A 24,483-nucleotide genomic window follows, 5' to 3' on the forward strand; every position below is an offset into this window, starting at 1 on the left:
AAATAAACCATTATACACATATATAAAAAATATATATACTTTTTTTTTCTGAATGAGAATATCCACTTAAGATACATTAAGCCAGAAAATAATATCTAGAATAAATACAGTAAGTGTCCTGGCAAAAACTGCTAATTTCTCTCTATTGAAGATACAATGAGAACTGGTAGAATGATTAAGGAATTTTTTATGACAGTTAAATTTGTCTTTCCTGAGCTATGTTTTCCTTGCATGACATGCAACTGGACCTAATGATTTTGCCGCCTTGTTTCAGGGGTCCTATTTGCAGAATTTCATTTATTTATCAATTGATTAATTTGTATATTCAGTTTTCACTTCATTAATTCTTCTGTTCATTCATTTAACATATTTATTGAGTGCCTATTATGTCCAGGGTACCATGCTAGAGGGTGATTATTATAAAATGATGAATAAAAATCATTCCTTGACTTAAAATAATTGACTATCCTAAGAGTTTACTTATCCACTTGTTCAGGGTTTGCTTCAAATAATTAAATTCTGTAGTGATATCATTCCTTTAGTATTCCCTCTAAATAGGGAGCAGATTTGATAACCTAGAAATTGCTACTGCATGTTTGAACACTGAAGCACTTTTAAACCCAGAAACTTGCTTTCTGCACCTTCACCAAACAATATTCTTTGTGAGCTGCGTGGACAATAATGTTTTTGTTTTTTTCTTTTTTAATCAGGAAATATAACATCCTGAGAATGACAACATTTTCTAGACAATGCCAGTGAATGAGCACTTGGCTGGAGCAGCTGAGAAATTATTTTTAATTAATTATGCCATTTCCAAAGTTCAGCAGACTTTACTAAGAACACATGCCAGGGATGAAAGAATACAAAGGCAGGCAGCTCTGCACTCATAAAATTGGCATCACTTTTATTAACAATTTCTTAGAAACATCAGTCCCTGCTTGTAACTAATAAACATTTGACCTTTTTTTTTTTTTTTTTTTTTTTTTTTTTTTTTGAGACAGAGTCTCACTTTGTTGCCCGGGCTAGAGTGAGTGCCGTGGCGTCAGCCTAGCTCACAGCAACCTCAAACTCCTGGGCTCAAGTGATCCTCCTGTCTCAGCCTCCCGAGTAGCTGGGACTACAGGCATGCACCACCATGCCCGGCTAATTTTTTCTCTATATATTTTTAGCTGTCCATATAATTTCTTTCTATTTTTAGTAGAGATGGGGTCTCACTCTTGCTCAGGCTGGTCTCGAACTCCTGAGCTCAAACGATCCGCCCACCTCGGCCTCCCAGAGAGCTAGGATTACAGGCGTGAGCCACCGCGCCCGGCCAACATTTGACCTTGATTGCATTTAGAAGTGCAGTGAGCAAAGAGATTGGGGGGGCGGGGTGGAATACAACATGAAATTCCCCCCCTGTCCTTACAGGGGACAGTCACACAGCAGCATCCTACTAGCTACAAAGAGGAAACATGACTTCAATGACTTTGACTTGGTTATAATATTTTTATTTGCCTTTATTTTTATCACACACAAGACTTCATTTCTGTGAACACAGTTAATATTAGATGTCTATCATGTAATAAAATCTTTGTTAAGTAATGTTTTTCCTCATTCTCCAAATGACTATACAAGATCCTTAAGTATAAAAAAGGAGGTACCAGAGGAGTTATTCATAGTAAAAATGGAAATGACCAGTCTTTAACAATAAAAGTTATAGTCAAGTGTTATTTAGCAATAATGTAAATATCTCCCTAATATTGATAAAATAGATCAATCAAAGCTTGAATAATAAGACAGTGAAAAATAACCACTTGATAGTATTCTTAGTGATTTTATCTCAATAGTTTGCATTTCATTTCAATTTTCTTTATAAATGAAAGTAAAGAACACTTAGTCCAAGCTCCTGTCCTACGTAAAATTCCCCCTCTAAAGTGATGCCGATTAACCACCTTCCACTTGAATATCTCCAGTAGTGGAGAGCTCTCTACTTTTGTGGTAATCCATTTTATCGTGTTTTAAAAAATGCTACATTCATCACTGACTTCCTGTAACTTCTTTTTTCTAATACTGTCACCTGGAGTAACACACGCAAAAAGTATATTTTCTCTTGGTCATACTAATGCCAGGACATTTTAAAAAATAAGATCATATATCATTTACACTGTTTGGTGAGTAAATTTAAAAATTACAGGTTATGTAAATGTTCAGGATTTTCTAGTTAAACTTAAGTGTCACTATTTTACATTAGACTTGTCTTGTTATGTTCATTTTGTTATAATTCCTGATACAAGTAGACAAGTCTAATGTAAATTATATGTGTAAATAATGTGTGTACAACGATGTAAAAAAAAAAAAAAATGTGTGTTTTCACACTCTGGCCCAGGCCAGCCTCTTTGCAGATTAGTATGGCTTCTATACAGACCAGGAATTTGATCAAATTTAATTTTGAGTTCACATTAGTTTCAACTGCTATATAGGCTTTATGAAGTTTTATACAGTAATATAGTTCTTGTGTCTCATTTTCTTTTTTTTTGTTTATTTGTTTAATATACCTTAATTTTAAGGTAATATTTGACATTTTTAAAAACAAGTTGATATTCTTAGGTCAAAGATCTTAAGATATAATTGATCCGTCAAATTCCCTGAAAATAATTTATACTTTTTAAATATATGAAACTAAACTTAGCTTGGAGTAAGTTTTTTCTCACAACGGAGACTGTTATATACCTACAAAGTGATTAATATGTAAACAGAGGCCTCAGCTAGATACATTTGCTTTTAAGTTTGCCTAATTGCCGGGAAATTAATGATTTTAATGTTGCCATTAACATCTGGTACTATCAGCATTGTAAAGAGAACTTGTGGCATATTTTCTCAGTGTAGTGTGCTGAACCAGTGAAGGAACAAGCATATTTAATAAGTAAAGTGTTTTTCTCCCAGTAAAGTATTTGTTTCAAATTCCTTAAAATCAACTCAATATTCAGCTGTATTCTTTGGCTAATTCTCAAATGGAAAGACTTTGTAGTAGAATGAGTAATCTATGAACAGACACATGCAATTGACAATGTTGAGTCATGAAGTAAGATTTTTTTCACTTAAAAATACTATTTTAAAAATAAAGCTGAGTAATCTGTATACATAAAAGCATTAATGCTTTGGAATGTGTGGTGTTATTATTGCATTGCTGTTAAATCTAAAATGACTATTCTTTTGAATAGTAGAAGATGGAAATTAAGTTACTCCTTAATTTTCTTTTATAAAACTTAAGCATCTTTAGTCTCTTCAGAGCAATATTAGGAGATTAAGTTCCCTCATAATTCTGATTATTCTTCTTGAGCATTCTTAGTTTTTTAACTGTATTTCTTAAAAGATTGTTCCTATGAGATTGAGTACCTTTTCATATTTTTATAGCTTATCGCTCATCTTTGCCCTTTTTAATTGTGTTGTTTCTTATTGATTTGTAAGACTTCTTTATACATTTTGGAAATTAATATTTGGTTGATTATATGTTTAGAAATATCTTCTCCCAATCTATGGTTAGCCGTTTCACTCTCTTATTAATGCCTTTTGATTATCAATACTCTCTAATATAATCTATTTTTTCCTGTATAGTTAATGCTTTTTGAATCCTCTTTAAGAAGTCTTTCTCAACCACAAAAATATGATGCTATTTCCCTATGTTATCTTTTAGAATCTTTAATGTTCTGTGTTTTACAATTTGATCTAGGCCTTTCAAACTTGATTTTTGAGTGTAATATAGGGGAGAGCCACATTTCACTTTTCCCATGTGTATATGCAAGGGACCCTGAATGTATTATTGAAAAAATTTATCCTTTTTCTACTGTGTTGCTATGCTACCTCTGTCATAAGTCAAGTGCTAATGTACAGATGTAGTTTTGTTTCAGGAATCTATATTTTGTTAAATTTGTCTGTTTATGCTTGCATCAGGAACACTTATGTACTAATTCATAATAGCTTTAATAAGTTTTCAGTATCAACAGAATAAGGGTAATTACTAGGAAAATGCAAATTAAGCTCACAATGAGCCAGAAATGTCTAAAGTAAACTTTAAAAAAAAAAAAAAAGAGATAACAATACCAAGTTTTGGCAAGAATATAGAATGACAAAAACTCTCATGACATTATGGGGGAACCAGAGGGGGACCGGCAAAATTGATAATTGAAAATGTACAATTGTAGAATGCAGAATTCCTCTTCTGGACATATACCCAACATAAATGCACATAACAGTGCTCCAAACATAAACAAGAATATTGATAGCATTATTTATAATGGCTCCAAATTGGAAACATTCCCATGTCCAACATTAGATGGATAAAGAGGAGTATATTATATAATGTAAAATTAGGCAGTGAAGAAAATGAGTAATCTACTGCTAAATGGAACCACGTTGCTGAATCTCTGGGGCAGTTCACTGGGGAGGAAAGAGGTAGCCATTCAGGAACAGGAAACAAGGAGAGTTTGTGGATTGCTGGCAATGATTTCTTTATAGATCTGGTTATGTTCTTTTTGTGATAATTCCTGATACTATCTGCATGCTTGTGATTTGATCATTTTTTTCTATTTTTTTTTTTTGTGTGTGTATATTCTAAGCATTATACACCTTTAATCATGGAGTTGATAATTCATTTCTTCAAAATGAGTATCTTATTATCGATGTTAAAACAAATTGTGCTGGTACAGATTCAAGTTTTTAGCCACTCAAGAACATTTTGCATCATAATTCAGTTAGTTCTCCTATTAGGTTTCTTTTCCAGCTTTATATAATTGACAAATTTCATAAGCATGTCTCCCATGCCTTAGATAATAAAAATATTAAAAATGACAGTAAACAGGACTAAAGCCTGTGGTCATAATTAGGGAGCTCTCTTTGAGCTGACATCATCATTAATCAACATTTTGGGGGCATGACTATTAGCCATTTTCTAATTTACCTTAACACTGTTATCTCCCAGCCCACATTTTACCATTTTACACTTGTCAGAGATTTTGCCAAATGCTTTTTTATAATTAAAGTTTGAGATATGTGTGTGTAATTTATTCTGTTCTATTAAACAAGAACTTGATTTAAAAAAAGAAATTCTTAAAACCCACCAACACCGCTTCCACTATTGACAGCTCCGCATTTAGCTTTTTTCCCTAAATCTTCCCAACTCACATGAGACATTTTGAAGGAAAGCTCTCTTGTCTATATTTCCCAGACTTACCTATTCCCTTGTTTTTAAAATTTGCTTTTTGTTTTTGCCTATCATTTCTTTTCTGGCACCTCCTTTGATAAATATTCAGGGAAGCTAAGATTACATTTATGAATAATGCTAGTCCTTTGGGATAAAATCTGAATTTGAATGCTTTACAAAGTTAAAGCAGCTATGTCTCTCTTACTATGTCCTGGCTTGTCTCAGGAGGTAATCCCCTATACTCAGTTAATAGTTTTGCTACTCCCAGAATGATTTGAAAATGATTTTCTTTGTTGGTAGGAATGGAAGAAAAACAATTCTATATCCCTATTAAATAATGTCTGATAATATTACCTCTTCGTTCTCTTGTTTTGCTTTAAAAATACTTTTAATGTTCTTTTGTTTTAACATTATTTTATATGAGCATTAATTAACTCACATGTTAGGAATAACTGTGTCACTGCCATTTTTTCTACTTTAACTCATGACAGATGTTGATTATTGGATGTGGTTCTCTTCTCTGGCTACTCCAACAAGTGTCCACATATGGTTGAAGCCTATTTATCCAACTTCTCATAGGTCACTTCTTGCAGCTATTTATGCCCCACTGTAAATAAAACCTGAGGTCATCATCAAGCTCTTTTTAGCAAGTCTTAAGATACCTACTATTTTTTCTTTATCGATGACATAATTCTCTAGTGTAGGTTTAAACTTTATTTCTTTAAATGTTGCATTTCATCAACCTTATTCTTTTTGACCAACTTTCAGTTGGACATCATAACACACTTTTCATAGTATGCTCACGTTACCCATTCTTTTCAGTTCTGTTCAGAAGGCCCTTTTCAATTCAAGGAGTCATGTCTTTTTTTTTTTTTTTTTAATTTTGAAAAACGTTCTATCATTTCTCCAAATATTTATATTCTATGATTTGTTTTAATCTGGAATTTCTCTTAGGTTTATCTTTGACGTTTTCAGCTTGTCCTCCCTGTCTGTTAGCGCCTACAAACTTTGATAGCTTTATTGATATATAATTGATACACATTAATACATACATGTATAAATTGTACAGTTTGATATCTTTTTTATAAACGTATACACCCATAAAAACATTACCACAATCTAAATAATGAACATTTCCACTGAACTTCCACTCCTGGAAGTTTATTCTGCTGATCCGTAATCCCTTCCCCCAGCCCTCCTTGTCCCCCATCCTCAAGCAATTGTTGATCTGCTCTTGTTTCTATAGATTCATTTGCATTTTCTAGAATTTTATATAAATGTGATTATACAGAATGCAGTTTTTTCCCCCTGGCTCTTTTTACTCAGCATAATTATTTTGAGATTCATCATATTGTAGTGTGTATCAATGCTCGTTCCTTTTCATTGCTGAGTAGTATTCTCTTGCAAGGATATATTTTAGGTCATTAAATATGAAATGTCCTGTTTTGAATCAAAAGTTTATTATATCTCACACAAGAAGCAGTTCAATTAATCAAAGTATGCGCCTAAACTATTGACATGGTTTTATCATCTTAACAGTAGCTTATTGATTCCAGCAGTGAAGAAGCCTGGAGAATGAGTCGTGATGAAATCACGAAAGGTGTTTTCCACAGCCTGTTGAGAATTGAATATTTTTTCTTGCAACAAGTGATCCAAAGCCCAGAAGAAGTGGCAGTCAGTTGGTGCAAAGTCTAGTGAATACCAGTGGATGACAGAGAGTTTCCAAGACCAGCTTCTGTAGTTTAAGCAGAGTTTGTGCGACACACAGTCGAGTGTTGTCTTGCAAGAGGATTGGTCTATCTCTATTGACAAATCTTAGCGGTTTAATCACAAGCATCCTCATCATTTCCTCCAGTTGGTTGCTGTAGACATCCACTGTAATGGTTTCGTGAAGCTGTGCATAATACCAGTGCTGGACCACCAAACAGATACCATTAGCTGTTTTGATAAATACTCGGTTTTGGACAGTGTTTCTGCACTTCATTTTTACCAAACCATTGTACCAAATGCTTGTAATTGTGAAAAAGAATCAATTTTTCATCATACATAACAATATGGTGTAGAAATGGTGTGCCTTTATGTCATGACAGCAAAAAAGGCCAGCTTCAATATGATTTCTGATGCTAGTTTAATTCATGCAGAACCCATCTGTCCAGCTTCTTTACCTACTGATTTGTTTCAAATGGTGCAATGTTGTTGAAATATTAATAGTAACATCGAACCTTGCTGCTAATTCACACGTAGGTTGAGATGGATTCGCTTCCACTGCACCTTTCTGCTCATGATTATCCACCTTGGTCTCCGGTCACCCACGTGGCTCATTTTCGAGATTCATATCACCAGAACGGAACTTCTCAAACCATCAGAGTACTGTGCATTCCTTCCCAAACATTGTGTTGATATTTCGAGCTGTCGGTGCTGCAGTGGTTCCCTGATGGAACTCATATTCAAAAATAACACAAATTTTTGACTTATCCATGGTTTCAAAAAAATTGCTCTAAAAAAATTTGAAAGATAATCACATGCATTTGAAAGAATGAGGGTGTGCCTTCATAATAAAAATAAAACGAAGTGAAATTTAGGAGTTATCAACTATCAAACTTATAACTTAAGGAAATCAGACATTTCATACTTAATCGCCTATATACAGTGTTAATTGTGTCTGTGTTGTTTCCAGCTTTGCGTTATTACAAATAATGCTTCCATGAACATTCATTACAAGACCTTGTATGTTCATGTGCTTTGTTTCCTGTTGGGGGAATGCCTAGGTTTGGGTGGTGGGATCATCTGGTAAGTACAGCAGAGCACCAGCCATTGGTTCAGATAATCCTTTCCCCACCCTTGGGTAGTTTCTTCACAGGTATGTGCTGATCATGGCTCTGCTCAAGACTCAAGAGGGCCCCCTGCCAATCTTTAGAGTTATCTCTCCGTGTGGCTCTTTCCTCTGCTAACTACCTCTACCTGCCTTGCTCTCCCTAATTCTGCTTCTGTGTGTGTCCAGAACCCCAGACTCCAGCAGGCCTCAGCTTCGGCCCTACTCGTTGCTTTGCATGTTGGTTGCATTTCTTGTGCATGGAAATGCTTATCTTATTTTTGATACTGGCTATGTCTTTTCAATTTTCTTTTTATCTATCTTATCTAAAAATACTGTATATTTGAAGCAGAAGGGGGCCTCAAAGCCTAAATTCATAATTCAATCTTGCCTGGAGTCTCCTTTTCAATTTATTCTTTTCATCTGATACATATTTCTCAGCCAGTTATTAAAGGTAGTCCTACTCTTAATTGAATTTTTTTTTCCCAACATTTTCTTCTGAATTAGAACCTAAGGTGATAGTCTCTGGTGTTACAACCACCAACGTGAGTGTATTGTTTATTCAGGAGACATTAATCACTAGAAAAGAAGCTCTGTGACCTTTCGAACCACCCACTAAGTTCTTTGCTCTCATACTTACTGATTTACAAATTACAAAGCAAAAATAACTGTATGATTAGTTCAGAGTACTGGTTTATCTATTCAGAGTACTAGTTTCACCCATTTCTTCTTCAGAGTACTGGTTTATCTATTCAGAGTACTAGTTTCACCCATTTCTTCGGGTTCTCAATTATAATTTATCACCCTAGGAATGCAAATTGAATGGATGTCTCGAATACAAACACTATGTATCTTTACAGCACACACACACACACATGCACACACGCACACACAGGTGCACACACCCCCCATGCACACACACAGGGGAGGAATTTGTATGTGTGTGTGAGAGAAAGAAGGAGTAAGAAAGGGAAAAGGAGGGGTGGAGGAAGGGGAGAAAAGGGAGAGAGGAGGGAGAAGAAGAGTGGGGAGTAAAGGAACAGCATCCTTATTGTTTAGGGAATAGTAAGAGGTATATAATAAGTATGCATTTTCAAGATACTCCAACAATATCCTAGTTATTTACTAGATATTTTTGGCTCTATTGTCTATAGATAAAAATTCTTCTTAACTGTTCTTAGAAATTAAGAGTTTAGGACTATTCAATGTGTCTACCTCCTCCACCTGGTTTTCAACTTTGAGCGACTACACCACATTGGAAACAATTTTGCTCCCCTATACACCATTTTCCAGAGGTTTTTGTGATGAAAGAGGTATCATTCTTAATCTTTGGATCAATAGAGGTTACACATTTCAAAGCCAAGTAAACAAAGTAATCAAGTTCCTCAAATAGCATTGCTTGATAGATCAAAGGGAAACAGGAAACTTTTCATTGATCGTTTTACCATGTTTCTCACGAAAGCCTGACTTTTGCCCTCCCTTGAGGTTAATCACTGCAGTATTCTCTCCACGTATACTTTGGCTAAGGAATAAACTTTTACTTATATTTCTCCTGCTTTTACATTTTGCTTTCCTTGGAGTTGACAATATTATATTCTGTTAGAAGTAATGAGATAAATGGGATTAAGTAACTGTATGTTGATTGCCTACTTATTGAAAAATTATAATGCAAAAAAAAGGGTAGTTTAAGAAAATTTATTCTGGAGTATTCATTAGAAATACTTAAGAAAATATTCTAAATTTCACCAATCAATTGAACATATTTCTACCTCTTACTTCATTGTATTAAATGTTTATTGACTTAGTTCACCAAATAACCGTGTTTCTTTGAGTAATAGATCAATAGAACTTCCTATAAAATTGGCTATAAATTTTTTGCAAGTTTTAGAACAATATATATGACAGCAAAGAAACTGTATTTATTATCTCTCAATGATTGAGTATACGTTATCTTAAAAATTGATCTATAGCTCCTCCAAACTTCTACAGAATTCTAGGTTCAATATGTATGTGGAAGATATATGTCTATAGGTAATATTAGACACTACAATAGGAAGAAAACAGCATAGAAATAACATACATATTACAAAGCAGGTACAACTAACTCATTGTTAGTGAGCAGATTATCAGCAAGTGGTCCCAAGGAGGTATTGCAGGCTGGATTCTCCAGGATACAAATTCTGAGATGGAGAATAGCATGTGGGAAGTTAATTAGGGAGCGCTTTGGGGATGAAAACCTGTGGAAAGCAAAGGAGAACACAGCAGAAAATAGTTGGAGGGAGAAGTTTAGGTGCCATACAGTCTCAAAGCAGTCTTTATCAGTCCTTCAGGGGGCTCTTAGACTTTAGAGATTCCACAATTTGGGGCAGGGTGCTGGCCCTTCAAAGACCCAGGCTGACCAGTCATTGCATTGGCACAACCCCATAAAGGGGCATAATCTTGGGTAAAGTGTCTCTTTTTAATCCAGAAAGTTCCGGAAGAAAAACACAGCTAATTACTGTATGCTTGCAGCAATCCAGTTGTGCTGAGCTGAATGAGTTTTCCTGTCATAAAGGAAGACCTGAATGGTACATCACTGCACCCACTGCAGGAGGTGATATTTGAAGTGTGCATACTACACATGAACAAGAAATGTAAATTTACCAGGCCAAGTTAAGAGAGGACGTATGAGTGTGTAGAGGTTGTACTTCAGGTATGTCTTTTTTGTGTGGAGGTGTGAGGGGTTTATTTCTGGAGGCAATGAGATCAATTGAAAGATATGGAGCAGGGATTAAATATAAAATTTGCATTTCAGAAAGATTATTCTTGTAAAAGTATGTACTGAAGCCATGACACTAGAGACTAAGTAGTTATTATGTAGTCCACACACATTCTATAGATAGCACATATGTAGCATATACACACAATATGCTTAAATCTTTTCTAAATGTTTTTGAGATATAATTTAGATATAGCGAAATGGACAAAATTTAAATTTGTAGGTCTACTTTGAGTTCTTTTAGGAGTCTCCATACTATTTTCCATAGAGGTTGTATTAGTTTGCAGTCCCACCAACACTGCATAAGTGTTGCTTTCTCTCTGCATCCACACCAGCATCTGTTGTTTGGGGACTTTTTGATAAAAGCCATTCTCACTTGGGTTAGGTGATACCTCATTGTGGTTTTGATTTGCATTTCCCTGATGATTAGTGATGTTGAGCATTTTTTCATATGCTTATGGGCCATTAGTCTATCTTCTTTTGAAAATCTTCTGTTCTTGTCTTCTGCCCGCTTTTTAATGGGGTTGTTTGATTTTTTCTTTCTGATTTGCTTGAGTTCTTCATAGATTCTGGTTATCAGTTCTTATTGGATGTATAGCATGTGAATATTTTCTCCCATTCTATATGTTGTTTATTCACTTTTTTGATTGTTTCTTTGGCTGTGGAGAAACTTTGTAATTTAATCAAATTCCTTTTATTTATTTTTGTTGCTGCTGTGATTGCCATTGGGGCCTTCCTCATAAATTCTTTTCCTAAACTGATATCTAGAAGAAGAGTTTTGCCAACATTTTGTTCTAAAATTCTTACGATTTCATGTTTTAGGTTTAGGTCAGTTATTCATCTTGAATTAATGTTAATGAGCAGTGAGAGAGGTGAATTCTATTTCAATCTTCTACATGTGGCTATCCAATTTTCCCAGCACCATTTATTGAATAGAGATTCTTTTCCCCGGTGTATATTGTCTGTTTTGTCAAAGATCAGATGACAATATGGGAATGATTTTAAATCTGGGTTCTCTGTTCTGTTCCATTGGTCTTTGTCTCTATTTTGTGCCAGTACCATGCTGTTTTGGTTACTATAGCCTTGTAGTATAGTTAAAAGTCTGGTAACATAATACCTCCAGATTTGTTCCCTTTGCTTAAGGTGGCTTTAGCTATCCAGACTCTTTTCAGGTTCCAAAGGAAGCATAGAATTATGTTTTCTAGATCTGTGAAAGATGACATTGGTATTTTACTGGGGATTACATTACATTAAATCTATAAATCACTTTGGGTAGTATAGACATTTTAACAATGTTGATTTTGCCAATCCATGCGCATGGTATGTTTTTCCATTTGGCTACATCGTCTGCAATTTTCTTCCTCAGTGATTCATAGTTCTCTTTATAGAGACCTTTCACCTCCTTGGTTAAATGTATTCCTAGGTATTTTATTTTCTTTCTAGCTATTGTGAAAGGTATTGAGTCTTGATTTGATTCTCAGTTTGACTGTTTTTGGTGTATAGGAATGCTGCTGATTTGTGTACATTAATTTTGTAACCTGAGACTTTGCTGAATTTGTTGGTCAATTCCAGGAGTCTCTTGCCAGAATCTTTTGAACTCTCTAGACATAAGATCATATCATCATCAAAGAGTGATAATTTCACTCTTTTTCACTTGCTGTTTCACCATTTGAATACTTTTAAATTCTTTCTCTTGCCAGACTGCTCTAGCTAGGACCCTCCAGCACTATGTTGAATAGAAGTGGTGACAGTGGGCATCCCTGTTCCAGTTCTAAGTGGAAATGCTTTCAACTTTTCCCCATGTATTATGACGTTGGCTTCAAATGGAGCTTTTTCTGCCCCAATCTCTACCTTTTCTGCGTTTAGGACTCTATTTGCGTGATTATTAGGGTGGCTATTAGTGTCCCAGAAGCTTACTGAAGTACTGTTCATTTTTATGTCTTTTGTTCCTCTCTGAGCTTCAATTTGAATGGTTTATATGACCCTATATTCTAGTACATTGATGTTTTCTTCTGTGCCTAATCTGCTCTTAAACCCATCCATTTTTTTTATTTCAGATGTAATTCTTAGTTCTAAAATTTACATTTGTTCACTTTCATTGTTTCTTTTCTCCATGAATATTTTGGATTTGTTTCTTCAGTATTTATATTTTCTTTTAAATAATTGAACTAATTTATAATGGCTATTTTAAAGTTCTGGTCTTCATTATCTCTGTTATCTTTGAGTCCATTTCTATTGATTGATTTTTGTATCTGGTTGTGAGTCATATTTTCTTCTCCAAATGTTTAGTATGTATTTTTAAAAATTTTATACTGGAAGTTATGTATGCACTGTTCAGTTTCTATACTTCCATGGCCTTTCCTAGTGGAATGTTGCGTTATATTCAATGAAGGAGTTAATTTATTTGTAGGCCAGATTGATCTTTTTTGGTAATCTTTGTTCAGATATGTCCAGCATTGCCCTTTTTTTTGTTTGTTTTTAGGACTAAACTGTCCCTACTTCTAATGCATGATCTTTCTTGGGATGTCTATTAAATGCCTGGGGTTGTTCAACAAGATATCTCAATCTTGTCCAGTCTGAAATCAAATTTCTCCCAGGATTGTGCAATCTCTAGTTGTTGTTTATTGCAGAATTCCCTTTACCTGGTGTTGTAAAGTCTTGATCTGCAAATACACAGCATAATGTTGATCCAGAGTCTAGATTCCAGAGACTCATTGATAAACCCCATGTGGATTTCCAGAGCTCTTTCTCTACACCACTGTCCTTTCTTTGGGACTCTATCCTACAAATCCAGTTTCCTCAGTAGCTTTGAATTCTGATCTGTCTCTGTCCCAGTGATTATCCTGTACTGTGTTTGGCATACTCTTCCATGTGCCGTGATCCAGAAAATGAAACAGTGAGTTGGCATGGCTCAACTTATTTATCTTTTCTTGTGGATCAGGGTCCTGCACTGCCTATATCCAGTCCCTAAAAACAGTTATTTTATATATTTTGTCAGTTTTGAAATTGTTTAGAGAGCTATTCCATCATAGCTTTAAGCAGAAATAAGCCATGCAAACATTGTTAAATGAAGGATATATCTGTGATAATTTAGAAATGATTTTTATTCTGAGAGTCCTCATACAATAAATTATTTTATCAGTCTTTATATTCCTTATTTAAAGGTGGTGCATATATTTTTATATATTGTACATTGGATAATTTATTGGATACTTTTCTATCATTCACTACCTTTAGTAGTTGAACTCACCCAAAAATATTATTATGCCTCTTAGCACTAAGCATTATACCATATTTTCTGTAACTTATTTTGGGTACAACTAGAGTTATTCTAAATATTACTATAAATTGAGAGTTTTTCTTATCAGTGCCTTTTTTCTAACAAATGTTTGTATATTTTTACTATTTGCTAATTATTATGTTAATATTTTACCAAAAGGAGTTTAACGTTGTTTAGTAACTCAAATTATTTTCCTAGAAATACAGTTACTAACAGACATTGACTGTATATCTACTGATAATAAACATATCACCTAATTTCCTATATATCTTAGTTATCAGAGTATAGGGGTTTAATGTATGAATAGTCCTCATCTTAAGAAGTATTAAGATTCTTTGAACTCTGAACTGCTGAAGGCAAAATATATTTTGGAGTTAAATATAATTTTTTTTTGTTTCATTTATAATTTACTAAAAGGTAAAACGTTGCATGAAGAGAAAGAAATTAGATAGTTACGTATTTTTTCCTCATGATTTTAGCTGAAGAGTTCATACTAAATTGATCAACCCTCAGCCAATTAGGCCTTGACATGTACTAATAAGATCTAATTGAGAAATTATGAAGACATTTGCTCAGAAGAAAATGAGCACATAATTACACCATAAAGAGGTTAAAGAATCAATGTTACCCAACTGGAAGAATATTACTTGAAGTCTCAGTGGCATCTAAAAAGGATATTTCATAATATATCTGTGAAATATGGCACTGCCAAGACCAATTAAGAGATGTGGAATAATACATTGTCAATTGTACGAGTTCAAATTTAAATTTTCATTTATCCCTTTTGTCTCGCCCTCTTCAGGTGCTGGGGGATGGTCTCCATCAGACAGTGACCATTATCAATGGCTTCAGGTAGACTTTGGCAACCGGAAGCAGATCAGTGCCATTGCAACTCAAGGCAGATACAGCAGCTCAGATTGGGTGACCCAATACCGGATGCTCTACAGTGACACAGGGAGAAATTGGAAACCCTATCATCAAGATGGGAATATCTGGGTAAGTCATTGTCAGAAATGCAAATGTTTGACAATGGTAAAGGATTCACTGAGCTGTATGCAGTTGTCCATATTTATCTATTGCACACCACTGGGAAACTATTCATCCATCCTTGATGATTGAGGTAAGTTTTCTCAGGCTGTAGTCTCTATCCAATGGTTAGGGCAATGGTTCTCCCATCCAAGTGGCTCCACCTGCTTAGCTTCCAAGATCAGGCACGTTTAAGGTGGTATGGCTGTAGACAGGTGATGGTTCTCAATCTGAGCTTTTACATTTGAATCATCTGAGGAACTTTTTAAGTATATGGATGCAAGGCACACTCAGACCAATAAAATCAGAATCATGTAGTAGAAATTATGATTAATGATACTGATAACTTTTCGGAGACAGAGAACTTCAATCGGAGTAAAATACTGAAATTAGGAGAAAAATAATCTAGAGAAATAGTAGAAGTGATACACGATAAGAAAAGAAATTGCCCATATTATAATAGTGTTTTAAACACTTATTACAGATCTATATTCATTTTATTCTTTCATTATGAGAGAAGAACATAAAGTTTAACCCATTTACTCTTAAAGTGCTACAATTAAATTGGAAAATGTATGTATTCAATCAAATATTCACTACATAATAAATTGAATAAATTATTTAACACTAAAATTTAAGGGTTTTATTTTAGTTTAATCATTTTAAAAAGCAGCCATAACCAAAATCAAGTTAAGTGATCAATATTAAGAAGAATAAGAGGAAAGAAAAGAGGAGGAGGAAGAGAGGAGGATGAGAGAACAGAGGGGTTGGGGGAGAAAAGGGTGAAGAATAGGAAATAATTCACTTTTTAATTTGTGTCCTTAACATTATTAGGCAGAGTGCTGGGTGTTTTCAACCTGATCAGAGATTACTCTTGGAGGATTTTTATTTTAAAAGTCTCCAAGTAATTTTTGTAAGTAGACAGAGTTGAAGATTCCTAGCTGGAATGGGTATTCAACTCCACAGCAGTATCTAATGATAGTAACTATCATGTGAAATAAGGATATAACATTCTGCCACAGTAGTGCTTTAGAAATAACTCCTTTCAAGTCATAATTGTATGGCAAGAATGTTTGTATATTAGGATGTATAATGTTTGTATATAGTGGAAAATGCCTCTTTATGGAAAGTCTTCATCTCACAATTATGACAAATCAAAGGCTCAGGCATAATTTATAGAAAAGTGATTCTGAAGCCTGGATACACAGTGGAATAACCTAAAGAGCTTTGAAACACATAGACGCCTATGCCCCCACCCCAGAGATTTGGATTTAGTTGTTCTAAGGTGCAGCCCGGACTTTGGGCTTCTAAATCTCCTCAGGTGAGGCTAAAGTACAGCCAACAGTGAGAATTGTATTTTAGATTGGTTTTTCAGCATGCAGATGGGGGAGGAGTGGAGGAGGTTTATTGAGAAAAACAGTAGTAAAATAGAAAATTATAAAGAGCCTTCCTTAAAAGTTTAGCAGACAGAGAGAGAGAGACCAAGTGACCAGCCAACTAACTGAGATTATTAAGGCTTAGATCACAAACTCTTCCAACACAGCACTCATTATTTTGTAACTCTCTGTAGTTTCTAACCTAAGATCAAATTATTTGAGATACTATAAGTCAGACTCCAAACTGTTGTTCACATTTCTGTTTTTGTAAAGTCTTTATGTCAAATTAAGAGTGTGTTCAAATGCTCTCCTATCGTAATGTACTAAGATAGTAATAAAGATGGCTGCTAAAATGCTTGAACTTTATTTATCAGATGGTTAACAACATGACTAATTGCAGAGACATAACTTAAAAGGGCTAAAGAGGCTACAATTTTCAGGGTGGCTGGGACTGTTGGTGTTACATAGAATACCAATGGTTGAGTCAGGGAGACAAGGCCGTCATGCAGTGAAAATATCACAAATTGTGCAGGTAAGCCAGGTCTTCCAACAAGGCTCTCAACCTTTTCTTATGATGATAAATGGTGAATTTCTATTGTCTTCTACTTTGTGTTCGTTTTGTGTACTCCTTTCAAATCACAGGTTTCTCATTAGAAATCAGTATGCTGTGTGATGACTGATGAGTGATTATTTCTGGAAGAAACTGTAGTGAGCTAATTATAAAATTTCAAAAATCAAAACAAGTTTGAGAGACAATCTAAATATTGCAAAATATATTTAAGTGCCAATAAGCCTGCCACATAATGATTAAATTATTTTAATAATCTGTGACAGAAATGTTTTAATCCTTACTTAATGCAAAAAATAGTCCTTTGCTTTGATATGTTCTAAAAGAGATAAAGTTCATTGACTTCTAAAAATTCTTCAGTACTTTAGAGCTTATATCTTAACATGCATTAAGTGATTAAAATTTAGCATTTGAATCAACAAAAAGTACTTTCAAGGCTTAAGTTTGTTAAAAATGGTAATTAAATATAAGATTCTTAATCTACTACTTAACATTATGTATACTGGACTTAAAAGAGAATTCTGATATAGATAAGATTGGATGACTTTTAGATGTACAACATCTTATAAGATGTAAAGTTTGATATAGTTTTGATATTGTTTTTCCTATCCATTTCTATAATGATCAGTTACCTGAGAAGTATGGATGGTAATGCACATTTAATCACATGAACATAATTTTTAACAAATGTCAATGGTTATTTTTTTCTATAATTGTTGGAAAATAGACACTGATTAATTTCATTATAATATTCTTAAGTGTCCATCTGTATATTTTGAGTTAATTTATCACCATTGGATAATATATTAAAATAAGCAAAGAACAAGTCATAGAGATGTGAATTATGACAGTTTCTCAAGATTTTAAAGCCATGAATCTTAATTATAGAATAAAAATGTTCTTGAAAAGATTTATAAAGAATGAATTATCTGAATATTTAAAGATGTGAGTTGCTAAATGTGCTTAACTAGTCAACATAATATAATCCTTTATACTTTATCCATAATGCCATTTCCTCTATTTAGAACTTCTTTTCCAATGTAAAAGGAAAATATGTGCATATTGGTAAAATTGCCCAAAACAACCCCATTACATTTACATATTCTACAAATTCAAATTTCCATACTTCTCTTGAGGTGTTTTCCGTCTTAAGTATAATCTATTGGAGAGAGAGAAAATATTAAGTATAAGCACTTCTTATCAAAAGTCCATTAAGCATTACATTAAATATGAATTCCAGCAGATTTTTGCTAAGAGGTTGCATTCAGTTTTGCTTGGGCAATTCAATTACTGTATTTTGAATGCAGATATTCAGAGCCAAAATAGGAAATTGGAGTTTTAATAGTGAGTGCCTTCTTTATGCACCATTATTATTTTGTAGGCTAGTACAAATACTACATATTAATACTACATAGTTATATACTACTACAAACATACTATAAATTTATCAGTAATGTGAACACAGTTTTTCCTTTTAAAATTTTTTAATGATGAAAAAATGCTCATATATTTCCAATTACTTCTTGTAAACCAGTTTTGATCCATTTAGTTTAGAGTAAGCAGGTAGCATACTAAGATTAGTTAACACTGCATCTATTAGATGGAGAATCCTACAGAACAGAAATGTTTTAATGGATTTATATTACATAGTTAGATACTTACAAGAATATTTAGGGTTACATAAGTTCATATTCTCTAGGTAATAACAAATAGAATGTTTATTTGCAAGAACTGTTAAAAACATGGCTGTCTTCATTGCTTAAATGCTTTTCCCACATATATGATACTGTTTCAATAAATTTAAAACATTTCAAAAATCTAGAAAGTACAGGAGTTAGCAGATTCATTTGTTAATTTGTTTTTTATTTCAAAGTCTTATGGGAGTACAGACTTTTTTTGGTCACAAGGATTTGCTTTTGTAATGCTTGAGACAAGGTCACAAGTATGCCCATCACCCAGAAAGTGTTCATTATATTTTTCAAAAGAAGATAGACAAATGGCCAATGAACATATAAATGTTTTGATTCTCTGAATATCAAGTCAATAGCTAGAACATGTATTCTCTACTTTTTTTAAAGCAAATATCCCAGAAAATAATATTTATAAAGTAAAAATTGTCAAAACATCCCTTTAGATCAGACTATAATTAGTTGTTTGACAAGTAAAAGCCAAGATACGAAGGTCTGATGAAAAGGTCTGAATTCAAGTATTTCAGTTCATTTATTTTATTTTTTTGAATAAACTTGGAAATGTGACTTTATTTCTCTGTGCCTTAAATTCCTATTCTGAGAAATGAAAATAGTATGTATTGGGAGATTTAAGTGAGATTATGTAAGTAAAGAAATTTTGCAAGCTATAAAGGTTTAGAAATGTGTTTTTGCCAATCTTAGAAGCATTCTGCAAATCTAGCGTAGTATGTCTTTTCAGTGAGAATAGTGTGTAATATAATTATGAGATTTTTTAATCTCCCTCTATCCTTTTCAGATCCGATTTACCTCTTTTCACTCTTATTCATAACTGAAATATCTGATAATATTGTAGGTGAAGGAAATGTGACTTAAAGTAGGGGGTTAGAATGTGAGTAAATCTGTCATACTTTCCAATTAACAAGAAAAGCCTTTATAGATACATTGGTAGATAGTGCAGTGCAAGCTGAGCCAGTGAAGCATGGCTGGTAGACCTAGCTCTGTGCCAAGTGCCATTGTGGTGCTTGTAACAAATTATTTGTTGCCATATTGATGGCCTTGTGTCCAATGAGCCATTTAAGGGGACATTGTTTAAAAATGAATGAATTGTTCTGTCCTATCTTTTCAACCATTTGTTATAGTGATTGCACTAATTTTCCAAATCACTTAAAAATATGTTCCCATTATAAATGTAAAACATAAGTGCCTCTGTTGTACTTAGATTGCATCAAAAAATCTAGATTTTTTTTTTCTGCATATGAAACTAAGGAAGACAACCATCCCTGTCACTTGCTCCTATATCTTCCATCAGATAGTAACTTCTGTTTCACTTAAGACACTAATGAAATTCTTCCCACCAATAGTTGAGAATTACCTTTGCTTATTTATGTATGCATGTGTATTATTGCTGCAATCAGTTATTTGCATAAAGGCTCAGGCAGGCATATTTGGAATAATTTTATAGATTATTGAAAAATAAAACATCAGAATAATCTGTATCAAACACTTTCTAAAATGATCTTTGATCAAATGGTAGTTCTACTGGTAGCTCTTTGAGGTGTTAAAAACTGTAAAAAAATGATCTTTGATATAAAGGGGGTAAAAATCTTCAAGACTTGTATAGAAGAAAACAATTTCCAAGGTGATTTTAGAATAAGCTTCTTATTTCTGTGGAATAGATTTTTCTGTTTACACCCCTCTTAGGCTGGATGATATTTGTAAAATCTCATGAATTTTAATAAGTTGAGTGGATATTCCAGATCCTTTTGCATATACTGTAATGCCTTTACTAGAGAATTTTGATCACCTTTCTAAATACACATTTGTATTGCGAGATTCTCATTTTAAGGGGTCATGAGTCTTCTTGCGTCAATTTATAAGTTGCTCAATATTCTACATACATAGAAACAGTTCAACAAAAATGGTTATGTGTGTATTTTTTTCTAAAATTTGGAAGATAAAAATAAGATGCTATTAATAACATTGAATACGTTATTGGCATACACTGTTAGATAAAGGAAAACATCATAATCTTATAAGATTTCTTACAGGCAGTAAAATAAAAGGATATAATTCCTCACAGTCTAGTGTTTTTTTATCTATGAAATTACATAGGTAGCATATATGTAATTATTCTTCTAATTTTAAAAGTATCTCTAAAAGAAGATTGTCATTATTTATGCTAATATTCTCAGTTGTTTTATTTTACATTGGTCTCAAAGGAGATGCTCCTGTTTTTTTCTTACCAGATCAAGATTGGATTTAGGTTACAGGAGGGTGAATGGCTCACAGTAAATGCAAATTTATATAACGTGTTGATAGATGGATACCTATAAGTAATTTGAGTAAGATATCAGTTCCCTCATTTAAGATGTATGTTTACACTCTGCTCAAGTGGTAACTTAGGGGAGTGCTAGCATGCCTACATGGGGGAATTTAAAGGACACTAAATCATGCCTCTCTTGGCGGGGGGTGGGAGTGGGGGCGGTGCTCCTGAGAGGCAGTGAAATGAGTGGCTCAGTGTTACATTCTGGACTCAGACCACCTAGGCCACCCACCATAATTTTAATTACATACATCTGTGTAACTTTGGGCAGAAGCTTTAATCTTTCTGTACCTAAATTTCTTTATCTGTAAAATGAATCTAATAGCGGTACCTATCTCACTTACCTCAATAGTCCTTACCTTAATGGAGGTTGTAGGTATTAAATTAATGATCGACGTGAAGATCTTAGAACAATGTCTGGAACATATGAATCACTCAGTTGTTTTATGAATTTGTGATTTCCAGATGCAATGACATAGTATATTATATTGGATCTGTCCTTGAAAATTCAAAATAGTCTGTTACTTTTACTTCATAATAGCTTTTCTCTATTCGTCGATCGTGTTGTATATTGCATTACATCTCTGCTTCTCAGCCTGAAGTGACAAATAATTCATTTTTAAGTATAATTGAGAATGCAAATTTAATTTATGTCATTCAAATCATGGTCCTACTAATTGTCACACCAAATCCTATGCATTACCATACAAATTGTGCCTGGACAATTTTTTCAGATATACTTTTTTGATGAAACATCGGTGAAAATATGACTGTGATGTTTCCATTAGATTTAGTTTAATATCTTTTATTAACTTTGGAAATCAAGGAGAATAACCCATTTTTGTCTACAGTATTCTTCCATATCTTGTTAGGCTAATTGAAAAGGGCAAAATAGGCATACTCTAAAAATGGGCTTGTAAGTATTAGCTAAAACAAACCATTTTGGTTGCCCATGGAAAAAGGAGAGATCTGTAGATGGAGTGTGAGGCCGCTCTGAATGCTGCTGCTCAGGTATGGTCTGTGCAAACGCAGGGCCAGCAGCAGCTGAGAGCTTATCAGATATGCAGAACATAAGAGGCCCAGCCCAGACCTAGTGAATCAGAATCCATAGTTTAACAATATTCACAGGTGATTCCTATATACCTTAAAAATAATGTGTTGCTTTTGATATTGGAAGCACTCTCATGAGAAAGAAGAAATAGCATCAGTACCTGTGTCTCCAAACCAGAAGGTAGGATTAGAAGAGCTAGAATTTACAGTGCAAGTTACAGAAAGATTTACCAGGAAAAGTGAGTGAGCTTTGATAAATAGTCACTCGGTGAGCACCTACTGTTTACTGAGAGCTAGAGATAAACACAACTGCTATTTTCTAGAGGTGAAAAAAATTAGTGGTGATGCTAAACATGGAAACCTGTAAGTATATTATTTGACTGTGTGTCCTAACAGATACCCGCCCATATTGTTCTGGGAACACAAAGAAAGATGCCTCATTCAGAGCGGTTGAGGGGTATGGAGAGCAAAGGCTTCTTGAGAAGCTGAGTACCATTGGCTAAGGAGATAAAGAGTTGCTCACGCAGAGAAGAGTGTGGAATGTCATTTCAAGCAGATGGCTCTTCTGCTGAAATAAACAGGAATGGAGGGTGGGACTCTAAATTACCATGTTTTTTCTGACTTTCTTATAAGTAAACACAAATAAAAAGCAGACCTTTTTAAAAAAAATTCTCATTTTCATCTCGATACCACTCATCATACAGAGTTCACTGCCAAGCACGTAAAGGATGTTTACGCATTTGCAACTGAAATATCTCCTTCTAAGAATGAATGAGCTAAAGCTGAGAACCACAATGTTACATAAATGTGAACCTCAAATCCAGGTATGCTGACCTCACTACTCAATATGGAGCTGAATACCTATGTTGGTTTAGCAAGAAGCTCCATTACTATCATGACCACTTACAATCATGACCACTTGTTTATTTTAAATACACAGAAACAATATTAAAATGAACATAATATTTATACAACAAAATAGCATGGACTCTGAAACAGGCTTCGAATATCTAAACCTTGCTCTAACACTTAGTAATGGTGTGCATTTTCCATGTTAATTAACCTTTTATGGACCGTAGCTGCCTTAGCTGTAAAAAGGATATAATTGTATTTACCTTACCAAGTTTTTGTGAAAATTAAATAAATTAATCAAAATAAATTGCTTAGAACAATGTCCCATAAGTATTATATCTTCTAATCTCCCTCTTGTTTCACTTCCTCATAATTATTTATCAGTATCATTACTGGTAATATGATCAATGATTATAGAATACTACATTAAAATGATAAAAGATGAAAGTAAGTAGTGGATAGGTGTAGCCTATGTTCTAATCATGCAGACGGTAAAAGTCATGACAATAATTTTAAACAAAAGCCCAGGTCATCTTGCAGAGCTTTCAGGATGCTAATGCCCCTGGCCACAGTGAAGATACCTGCTCTGTGTGTGTCTCCTATGCGCACAATTTTGCCAGGTGACCAATTTAGTCAATGTTGACTTTGAGAAAGGAGTAATGGAATGTTAAAAATGTCTTGGCAAATAAATTCGGTTTGCTTAAATTAACTAGCTTAATTATCGGCTGCAGTGAAATTACCACTCTGGCAAAAAGATGTAGTGTTAATAGGCTGTCTGAATGGTTCACTCAGTTACCATCAATGCCTTTTCAGGAGCCCAGAGCAGGAGTAAAGCCTAAGCTTCTAGTTCTAGAAAAATGATACAGTGTTTCCAAGTGAAACACAAACTTCACTGATATATTTAGATGAGACAGTGAGTGGTTCTATTTTAATTGCCATGTAAATGCTTTATAATCATGTTAATATGCAGCTTTAGTGATGTCTATGAAAACTCTCTCCTGTGATCTAGCAGAAAAGTTCAGAAAACTCCACCTGCAGCAATTAAAAATTATTACAGCCAACCAACCTTTATTGGGGGTTCATTAAGTATTTAATAGGCTTTATCTCATTTAATTATCAAAAAACTAATATGTAGATTACTTTATCTCATTTAATTATCAAAAAACTAATGATGTAGATTACTATTTTTATTAATAAGCCCTATTTTTTGGCTGTAGACATTGAGCATTAGAGAAGGTACAACCTTCCCTGGAGTAGTGAATTAATAGTAAGACTGGGTGATAAGTGTGCTAACTTATTGTATTATTATAAATATTATTTATATACTATATATTATTTAATGTATACACACACACACATGAAAACAAAAGAAAATAATGTAAGGTTAAGTACATACCACATTTTCTATTTTAAAAAATACCACCACCACCACCCCCCCCAAGAAAAACCAACCAACACAAAAACAAAACTAACTGAATAGTGAAGCTGGGATTTGAAACCAAAGCCATCTAACTAACCGGTGTGTTCTTCATCACTCTGGCCCTCCTCTGCAACTCCTTTCACAGGCC

At 33.9% G+C, this 24,483-nt stretch overlaps 1 protein-coding gene across 1 annotated transcript in view; it reads left to right on the top strand.

Moving 5' to 3' along the window:
• CNTNAP2 (contactin associated protein 2) overlaps positions 1-24,483 on the top strand; it is a 1,217,706-nt gene that overhangs the window by 37,955 nt on the left and 1,155,268 nt on the right. The window contains exon 3 of the mRNA XM_069461685.1: positions 14,835-15,028. Coding sequence (XP_069317786.1) covers positions 14,835-15,028 — 194 coding nt within the window. The remainder of the gene's footprint in view (positions 1-14,834; positions 15,029-24,483) is intronic.

Source organism: Eulemur rufifrons, chromosome 29 (genome assembly GCF_041146395.1).
Source record: "Eulemur rufifrons isolate Redbay chromosome 29, OSU_ERuf_1, whole genome shotgun sequence".
Lineage (NCBI taxonomy): Eukaryota > Metazoa > Chordata > Mammalia > Primates > Lemuridae > Eulemur > Eulemur rufifrons.